Genomic DNA, 10,207 nt, shown 5'->3' on the forward strand with positions numbered 1-10,207 from the left:
GCTGTCTTCTTGTTTGATGGCAGATACTCCCTTCACCCTGGCCAAAAAGGCTAAAATGACCAAAGAAAAAGTGGAAAACAGCTGAACATGAGAGATTTTTGGACAAAGTTTGTGTTTTTTCCATTGTTTAAGCACTGCTTCCAGCCAAGAGTGATGCCATATATGCTCCATAGCTGCAGAAAAGGCTAACATTGTTATCCTTTTACAAAAAAACAGCTGAACATGAGAGGTTTTTGGACCAATTTTGTGTTCTCCATTCTTTAATACAGAAAACCCCAGGAATTAGTGATAGTGGGAAGGAAGAACTCCCTTTTTGTCAGGAAGAAAATTTCAGCTGAACCAGGGTCAGGGAGGGGCATTACAGACAGCGTGCAGAGTTTGATATAGATATAGACTTTCAGCCTGTTCTCACAACAATATAGTGACGATTTGTCACGTCCGGAGGCGTTCCTGAGGAACGCGAAAGGTGACCTTCAGCATTCATATGCTACGCGCTGGGTTGTGGATGAAATCCAGCAAAAATGATGCTCCTGCGGTCATACACGTTCCAGCCATGTATCCCTAACCCTGTAACCTTATCCCTAACCTTAACCAGCACTCTAATGACGTTAGATAGTGTTTTCCAAAGCAAATTAAGTAAAACGAACGTACATGTGTAGATTTATTCCAAACTCATGTTTCCTCATTTTCCGATCTGGTAATATAGGGACGTGCTGGGTGCCCGGAAGCGTAATATACTGACGTTTTGTCACCTGGTGTAAAATGTTACGCTTTGGGAGTGAGAACATGTCACTATTTTAACTAAAGTATTCTTAATTTAAGCACAAATCAACCTGAATGTAAAAGTAATCTTAAGCTTGTTTTTGAAAGGGGCTGCTTCAAATCATGATGAGTCATAAAGCAATTAAACAAAACCTGAGGTTGAACTATAATAACAATCATACAAGTCTAGTCAGATTTAGCTAAATAACAGTATAGTTTAAGTTTAGGAGGAGACAATGACTTTCACAGTGTACACACCTCCTCATGCACTCAGACTACCAGATGTGTGTGGCTGTGTAAACACACTCTGTAACCACTGCTGTGTTTTTGTGGTCAGGCTGGACCCACAAACAATGAGGCATCATGACACTAAAAGACAGACATTCTGTACCTGAGTAGAAATACAGATACTAGTGTTAAAAATACTCCAGTAAAAGTTGAAGTACTCATTCAACTTCTTTACTCCAGTAAAAGTGAAAAAGTACCGGCTCTGAAATGTACTCAGAGTAAAAAAGTAAAAGTAGCTGATTTTCTATCACCTATTTTTATGCAAAGCAGGCTGAACCTTGTGCTGCATTCATTTAACAATAAAATAAAATTAGTAGATGGGAATAATAAAGTTACTCAGCTGGAATCAGGAAAGAGAAAAAGAAGGAAAAAAACATGTTTATTTTCTGAGGGTGACTTTGCCTCGAAATAGAAAACATGTGTAGGGAAGAGGTTCAAGTAGATTCAGCAGGTGGAGGAATCCTAGAAATCAGTAGTAGTGGCTCATTGTGTGGGAAAGAATCACAGCTCATGATCATTTCTGTTCAGAGCTCCAGCAGATTTTTATAGCTCAGGCTGTGATCAGCTGACCTGCTGCTGCTCTGAGGTTTACTGCTCTTTGTGGATTTACCTGATTTTAACAGAAGTTTCATGAGCTGATTTTCATCCTCGACACTGACACTACACGGTCTATGCTGGCTTTGTATTAGACAGTATGAAGTTGGTATGAAGGTAGAATTCGGTCAGTGGATCTCAGCATCATCAGCTTAAAATCATATGAATCTCTGCTCCCCTCGATGTAACCAAACTCTGCCCATGAAACCACGGCCGCTGTGCACCAGTCACACTGTTCTTTACTTTAAATCCATCACAGTGCAGCAAACTAACCTGTTTGTCCTGCACTGAACTGCAGAGGATTTTCATGCAACCTTAAATAACAACCTCAGTTTGGTTTGTAGCACATTTCACAATATGAAAAAAACCCATAATGCCACATGTACTTTACATTTCCAGTTCATCAAACAGCGTCCTTACTATTAAATCTACCCTCTGTTCTTCCTCTCCTGCCTTTCTTATCTTTCTCCATCTCTGAGTGAAGTCAGCTCTCTTCCTTTTCTGTGAAATACAGCAGCTGGACCTTCAGTTGTTTGTTGAACTGATAGAAAGGTTACATTTGAAATCACCTGACACTTAAAAAAATGTAACTCCCTTTCTGCTCGCTCGTCTTCTGTATGGATAGAGGCTGAAGTACCGCAACTTACAGACACCTGCAGTTTTTCGGGTGTTGTGCCAAGAAATTAATAAATAAAAACACCCAATTTAACCCCTTCAACTATGCCACACAGGGTTTTGGGGTTTGTTTGTTTTTTGCATCTTTCATGTCTTTTTGTGCCACATCTCCTGGTAATAAATGCATTTCATGTGTTTCAGTTTGGGCTCAAATCACTTTGATGTTTGAAACCCGCCGTGATGTGAAATAAAAACCCCTCAAAGCGTTAAACCAAAAGTAACGAGCCTGTTTTGAAAATGTAAGGAGTACAAAGTACAGACATTTGTTTGAACATTCAGGGAGTAAAAGTAAAAAAACTACTCAGGTAAAGTACAGAACTGAAAGCTCTACTTCAGTACAGTTACTTTGTTACCTCCCGACTCTGCTGAAGGACCAGCATTATGTGCAGCGTTGCAGCTTGCTGTAGCACAGGACTGTGACCCACACACACATTTTCCACACGTCTCACTGGTATGATGAAGAAAACAAAACCTCCAAAACCCAGGAATTACTTCTACCGAGCTCTCCCCCTTGACCCTGTTGATAGTTCCAACCACGAATACTTTGTTGAGTCACTATTTAAAAGGCTGCAGCCTTTAAATATGTGGGTGTCGTGTGGATCTTGTGAGGCCCACTGGACATATCAAACCAACGGATCACTTTGTCAAGGCTGTAAGGCTTTCATTTCCCCTGTTGTGCCTGTGATTTTATCACACAAATAAACAGACACCGAAGCTTCTGCTGGAGCCTGAAGATCTGACAAAGGCTATTTTGTAAGTCTTATCTGTGTTACTTATGCAACGTTGACACAGGAATACACAGGAAAAAACCCAGAGCGAAGCCTCTTTGTCCTAAATAAGCAAACAGGTTTGATGCTTACGACATAAACAAGGACAGAAACACTAATTGGAAGCACTGAAGAGGAAATTGTCTTTCGGGTAGTTTGTATACAGGAAACATATGTCCTGTCACTTCCTTTATATACAGCCTTATAACACAGACTGAGCTGAGTGATTATAAATACATGAACGAGGTAATATAAGATATTATGGGAGACAGGATATCAACAATAGGGATTTAATAATGAAATAAGAGCTAATATCTCAAGCTCACTCAGAGATAAGTGACATATGTTTCACCGTTTCTAACTGACAACAAGGGGAATGTGTTTGGAAAAACTAGTAACTCAGTGTCCATCAAGTCATCGGCTCAGACACACTAATGCACTCCTAGATGAAGTTTGTATGTCTTAACTTGAGCTAAACATCTGAGGCATGTACACGAGACGTCCACTTAAAAGCTGCTCCGTCAGTCTGCACCAGCTGGCGCCGCATTTTAATTTGGCAACAACGGCGGCATTAATTTATTTCTGACGGCTTGATGGCTGATTCCTGAGGAAAGAGGAGGAAAGCAAGCCAGATGTAATGCTTTCACACGCATACTCATCTCCTTTCATCTCCTTCCTTCAACACATACTGTTTATGTTGCCAGAATAAAATAGGCTAGAGAGCACTCAACTGAAAATCCCATTGAGAGTAAAAGACGCTCACCCTCCTCCTTTAACTTCACTCGGCGCTCTTTAAACAAAAACGAAACACATCAGAGCGGGAAACGTAAACTCATGTCGGGCAGTTTTTGTCTTTTGACGAATGACGAGCTGAAACAAAAAAGCCTCCCATCGGATGCATTAAATGCCCTTTGCACCGTTTGCCCATAATGTTTCTATTGTGGTGTGAAAAAAGAAATTTTATGTTGCAAACGTCTGATAGCAACACAATGAATAATTTAAAAAACTAACATCACCCAGGTCCACTTAAACAGTTCTGCAGAGGGAGCCCAGCACTCGTACAAGTCTTTCCAGCACTAATGACAAACAAGTGCAGCCTACTTCGATGCAGCAGATGCTCAGCTGATGTTTGTTCTCACCTTGATTTCTTGCCAGATGTCTTATCGGCACTGTGGGCTAGCTGCCCACCGAGGAGAGTTAGAAAGTAGACACTCATTAAATAAGACGGTGCTTTATATGAAAGCAAGCTCCAGTTTTTCCTGGAGCAACAACAGAAGCAGATTGTAATCCGGCTTAAGAAAAAACTGCTGACCAAAAGACTTCTGCCTGCCATCAGGGTCACGTCAAGTCCAGTGTCATATTTTGGGATATTTGGGGGTGAACTTTGAACTTTGCCAGATCTTTTTGCACAGTAGCGGACAATCAGTTTGCTTTTGGACCTTTATGTAAACTAAATGATAACTACTTAATAATTCTCTTGAAGAGATGCATCAGGTAACGTCCTCTTGTAGCACTGATTTAAGCCTCATTTGTCCAAAAGTTATTCATTTGTTAGATGGAAAAGAAAGAGTGGCATACTGTAGTCGCGCCACAGTCTGGGTCTTTTGGACTTGAATCAATAATATTAATGAGCCTCCTCTGCAAGAGAGATCTGCTGCTGACTCAAACACACTTGGTTCTCTTTGGTTACACATCAAAAGATCTTTAAAGGCAGTAAGGGACATAAAAACGTCGGCTTAGACTGAAGTCCAGGTTATGTCTGCTGTTACCATCTGTCTGGCATCTCAACTCATTTTTTCATTAATCTGAGCATAAGCAGGATCGTCACTAAAAAACCTGACAGTCCTTGTTTTCAGTTTCATGCTGAAACAATCCAGAAATGCAGTTTCTCAGTTAATGTTCACAACATTCGTCACATTGCCTCCCATTTCCTTATCAGGTATCTGACGGACACAACACTCACCACTCCAACATAAACACATACTAGACTTTAAACAGTGATATTGGGCCAAGCTGTATAACATCTCAGATTCTGACTAAAGAGAACTGAAGGAGCAACAAGTGTTTAAAAGATCATTGTCTGAGGATATAATCCATTATTTGTTTTAATCAGATTGACAGTGAACAGTAAAAAGCAGTATTAAGAAACTAGAAACAGAAAAGTTATTTTTCATACGTACTGCAAATATGAAAAATAAATTAGTGGGGAAAAGCGCTACAACTGTAGTCTGGAAACATTAATATAATTATAATCATTGTAAAAAATAAAGCTGACTACTGATTTCACCTACCGTGGATTATTTTTAGAACATAACTCTCGCGATAAACGAGGTGACGCTGTATATCAAAGTAGCGGGTAAGGCCTAGCAGACTCAATCCGGTCCAGTCGCCTGTGCCGAGACACCGATCAGCCAGCGCTGACTCAGTTATCATGTTGAGTAGCCCTTCTCATTGTTGTCATGAACTGGATATCGTCTTTGTCCTGCCTTCCTCAAGAATCAAGTAAAAATAAAAAAATAAAAGTCGCATTAATATTTTACTTAAATCTGTTAAATAATCAGAACGATGACTCAGAATTCTTGAATGAAGTTTCCCTCGTTCTGCTCGATGTGTTCAGATGACATATATTCACTATATCAGCTTTAGGGCGTCAGCATGTCAGTTTGTTTGTAGTGTATCATGGCGCCTCCCAGGGGTTAACAGAAGATGAATTAATACATCCGCTTCTCATCTGGATGCATTTGGCCTCATCAATAAATTTCCCCCAGGCATAGGAAAGGTTACCTAATGACATTTAAGCAGCACTGACATTAAGCAGTATATACATAACCATCACAGCACATGAAGAAAATCAAAGTCCCCTGTTACAGGAAAAAAAGAGAGAGAGAAATAATTGGGAATCATATCACTGACTCATTTCCTGTGTTACTGTGATGCTGATTCACCAGCCAGGCAAAGAAAACCAACACACATACATGAAGCTTTCCTGCGTTTCTTAAAAATACTTTCCGAGGGTGCCTTCGTATGTCTTCCAAACACACAACTGGCAGAGACTGCACGATGTAGGGTATGCATAGGGGCGCACACAAACATGTATACGAGGGTTTAACACAGTGCTTTGCCAATATTGTTTCAACCGGTTTGCTATTTATTAATTTAATTTAATTGAAACTGAAAGAGAGGGAAGACAGAGAATAGATGAGTAATGATAGAAGAAAAACAGGACAGAGACTGCATTCATACAGTCTCTGTCACTGTGTGTGTGTGTGTGTGTGTGTTGCCCGAGGAACAGTTGATGGATTTGCTGCTTGACTGCTCACACAGATTGGTGCCTGCTGTGATGGCAGCCTTGAACTGAAATTACGTGCACACTCTCACATACACAAAGGGAACTACACATAATTGCAAAAAAACTGTGTGCGCGCACGAGTGTATTTGTGTGTATTCTTAAGTTGGGACGAGCGGGCGTGTTGCCTCCAGGAGGCCATTTAAAGCTCTGTGGAAGGATGGATGAACACAAGGCCAGCCGAAGCACCAGAGAAGATGAGACAGGTTCAAAATGCTGTGTTTATGCATTGATTAGTAGCTAGGCTTTTTTTTACCCACTGATAGGTGCGTAATTTTTTAGCAAATCAGTCATAAAGCAGTCGACTCCTCTGATTATTATCTTTTGTTCAAAAAAGTGTGTGAAATGTTTTTGAAGTGAAGAGAAAACAGGGATTAGTTTAAACGTCCTGAAGGATCTCAGAGCCGCTTCCTGAGCTCAGTTTTCCAGTTACTCTGATGATAGGCTGAGATCATAGTTCATCCAGGTCTTGTTAACTCCTCCCTGATGACAAAAATGAGAGGTGGACAAATAGTTTGGTCTTGAAAGTTGCGAAGATTTGTGTTTTGTTCCCATGTTTGGGCTAAACAGGGATAGCAGGAAGAAAGAACGTTCAACGACACCATCTATTAATCCACCAATAACGACGGAGCCTGAGAAAAGATTCTGTCTTACACAAAAACTACTTTACCTCACACTCATTTCTCCCCAGTTCCATCAGGATATATGAGTTTTTATTAAATGCCACATACAATCATTAGCTGACATCAGGTGTTTGAAACAGGTAGCTGTGAATTCCCTATGGAGACGCTGAGGACAATAAATTGTATGTAAAAGTAGCTATATTGGACATATATGTTCAATTAAATTAAAGTGTGTCAATAATCTGTATATGTATGTTTCTTTATGTGATTCTTATTTCCTTCTGTGGCTCTTAGTGTGATTTAATTTGACACCCTTGATTAAAGAATGAAACACATTGGTTAAAAACTGAATGACCATTGAATGAATGGGATCATCTCTAGTGGAAAGTTACTGAGACAGTGTTGTTTAGACTAGAATGAGAGAACTTCTATAATAAAACTGTTAGGGGCACACCACCATTTTGAGATCCACGGCAGCGTGTCATGCAGGACGCATCTCCCTTTTAGAAGTAATAAAGTGTTAAATGGTCTACTGAGCAGTGTTTTGTCTTCCATCGGATGCCTCTGAGAAATCAAAAGAACTCGGTGAAGTGTTGATATTTACAATTGGGGGCTCGTCCGGGATTCCAATAGGAGGCTGAGGAAGATAGATTGGGCGATCTGGGCACAAAAGAAGGTGTTGATATTTACACCTTCTTTTGTGTCTTTTTCTTCATTTTGAGTGTAAAGCAATGAAATTAAATAGTCATACGTTGTACTTGGGTAGGGGTTGTGGTGACACGGAGATTTATTTATTCATTTTAAAAATGGAGGCAAGCCCAGAATTTGTAATAAAACACTGATAATGTAACGATATTGCAGATTATTTGAATGTTGCATACATACACACACAAAGACAAATATAAACTGGAAAAAGGGATAAAATGTAAATCATTCAAATTTCCCGCCAAAACTGCTGGTAAGTTATCATAGCCATCATTTGGAGTAGATGTCCCCAAGCCCCACGGCACAGACCGTGGTCGTTTGGGCCACAAGACTTGAGGCTCGGGTGTGAACTTTATGGGTTTTATTGGTTTTTATCGTTAACTCGGTTTCCCTGGGTCTTTTCCCGTGTGTTATGAATAAATCTTTTTTTTGGTACCAGTACTGGTTTTATTTTGTTGTATTTATCCGCAACACCTTAAAGGTCGGTGTGTGAAAATATTGTCGGACATAAACCGGTCTGTGGCGCAAAAAAGGTTGGGGGCCGCTGCTTTAGCATCAGGGATTTTGGGACAAGACCCTCAAAGTCAAACTTTTCTCAAACCTGAGGTAAGAATACCACTGATTGATGAATTAAATGGCTATCCAGGCAATCGAAACATGGAAAGTCAACTACCTCTGCTTTTATTTAAATGAGAACCGTTGTTGGGTGCTGATTAAGCTCACATCCCACGAGGCCAGAGAGCAGCGGTCCGGGTTATAGTCTAACCCAGCTGTTCCCAACCCCCGGGCATCGGACCAGTACCAGTCCGTGAGTCGTTTGGTACCGGGCCGCGAGAGTTGAGGCTCAGGTGTGAAATGTATGGTTTTCAGGGTTTTTATCGGTTTTCAGCGTTATTTTGTTATCGTTTTTATCGTTAACTCGGTTTTTCTGGGTCTTTTCATGTGTGTTATGAATAACTCTTCTATTTTTCAGTACCGGTACTAGTTTTATTTTGTTGTATTTTTCCGCGACACCTTAAAGTCCGGTCCGTGAAAATATTGTCGGGCATAAACAGGTCCGTGGCGCAAAAAGGTTGGGGACCACTGGTCTAACCCACAGGCCTTTGCTACATGTCTTCCCCCTCTCTCTCCCCTCTTTGCGGTCTCTATCCAAAAAAAGCAAAATGCCAATAAATAATATTTTTAAAAAAAACATCCAACAGAACACCCTTGTTAGACTAATAAACAAACCATTTGCTTTTCGAGGTAAAATGCATTTTTCTTCCTCTTTATTTTACATGAACATCGCACATATTCAAAATATAAATAATAGTCATCTAGAACCCCGCTCATCACTTTAACGCAACAAACACGTTGGCTCATCTCATTCGAACCAGACTGATAGAGAGCTACGGTCTTGACACTAAAGCCAGAGAAGCAGTACAAGCAAGAGTGAAAGTCACGACCCAGCAGGTACTTTAAACAGCCCTGACACTGATTGAGACTAAGTGGCAGGATGAGTCAGTAAACACTGTAGGGCTTCATCCAGTAGCAGTGAACAAAGGATGTTTGCACCCACACATGTCGTGCATAAATTAAAGTATATTTATATAAGAAGGGCACTTCTGATACGTTTTTAATGTGCTTGTTCAAATTCATGTCCAGTTAAGGGCAATTTACTTCCTGAGTTTGAAAGTTGGATTTAAACAGACAAAAAGATTTGAGTTCAAGCCAGCAGAGAGGTGACTTTGGTGAGAGAGTCCTCTTGGCTGTGCAACATTTGAAATCAATAAAAGACATAATTGACTTGAGCTGGCGAATGAGAGGTCATGCCAGAATTTTAAAGTCTTTTATAGTGGATGTCATGTTGTTTAGAGAGAAAGGAAGAGGACATGCAGATGTTTAAGCCATGATTCTTTAAAAAGATCATTTCCTGTCCTAAATTTATGGATGATTGAAGATTAAGTATCATCTGGATAAAGACCATCTAATGTTCTGAAAGTGTAAACCTTTGTTTCTGACAGGCAGTGCTGACAGTCATAACAAAAGCAAAAAGCAAAGCAGCGAGTGGACATCCGTGTCATCCCGCAAAGTGTGAAACTTTGTGCTGAAACTTTTTGGTGTAACCTCATTAGCGGTGACAGTGTCCGTCGCTGTGCTTTCTCAGCATCCAGTGAAACTGATTTTGTTTTGTTCCATTGTGACATGTTGATCCCCCCCACACACACACACCCCATCTACCCCCCATTCTGTCTGTCTTTCTTTTTTAGTGGTGCATCAGGGAGCAGCAGTGAATCAGAAAGCAGCTCAGAGTCTGACACCGACGAGTCTGAGAGCAGCTCCAGTGACAGCGAGTATAATCAGGCCTCCCGCACAAACACTCCAGAGGTAGGATGACAACTCGATCTGTGTGTGTGTGTGTGTGTGTGTGTGTGTGTGTGTGTGTGTGTGTGTGTGTGTGTGTGTGT

General features: G+C 40.6%; 1 protein-coding gene across 1 annotated transcript in view; it reads left to right on the forward strand.

The window, feature by feature from the left end:
* Positions 1-10,207, forward strand: part of aff2 (AF4/FMR2 family, member 2) — a 195,966-nt gene that overhangs the window by 147,230 nt on the left and 38,529 nt on the right. The window contains exon 11 of the mRNA XM_013908962.1: positions 10,010-10,127. Coding sequence (XP_013764416.1) covers positions 10,010-10,127 — 118 coding nt within the window. The remainder of the gene's footprint in view (positions 1-10,009; positions 10,128-10,207) is intronic.

This window comes from Pundamilia nyererei, unplaced genomic scaffold (genome assembly GCF_000239375.1).
Source record: "Pundamilia nyererei isolate P.nyererei 1_Seehausen unplaced genomic scaffold, PunNye1.0 scaffold00001, whole genome shotgun sequence".
In the NCBI taxonomy this organism is placed as follows: Eukaryota; Metazoa; Chordata; class Actinopteri; order Cichliformes; family Cichlidae; genus Pundamilia; species Pundamilia nyererei.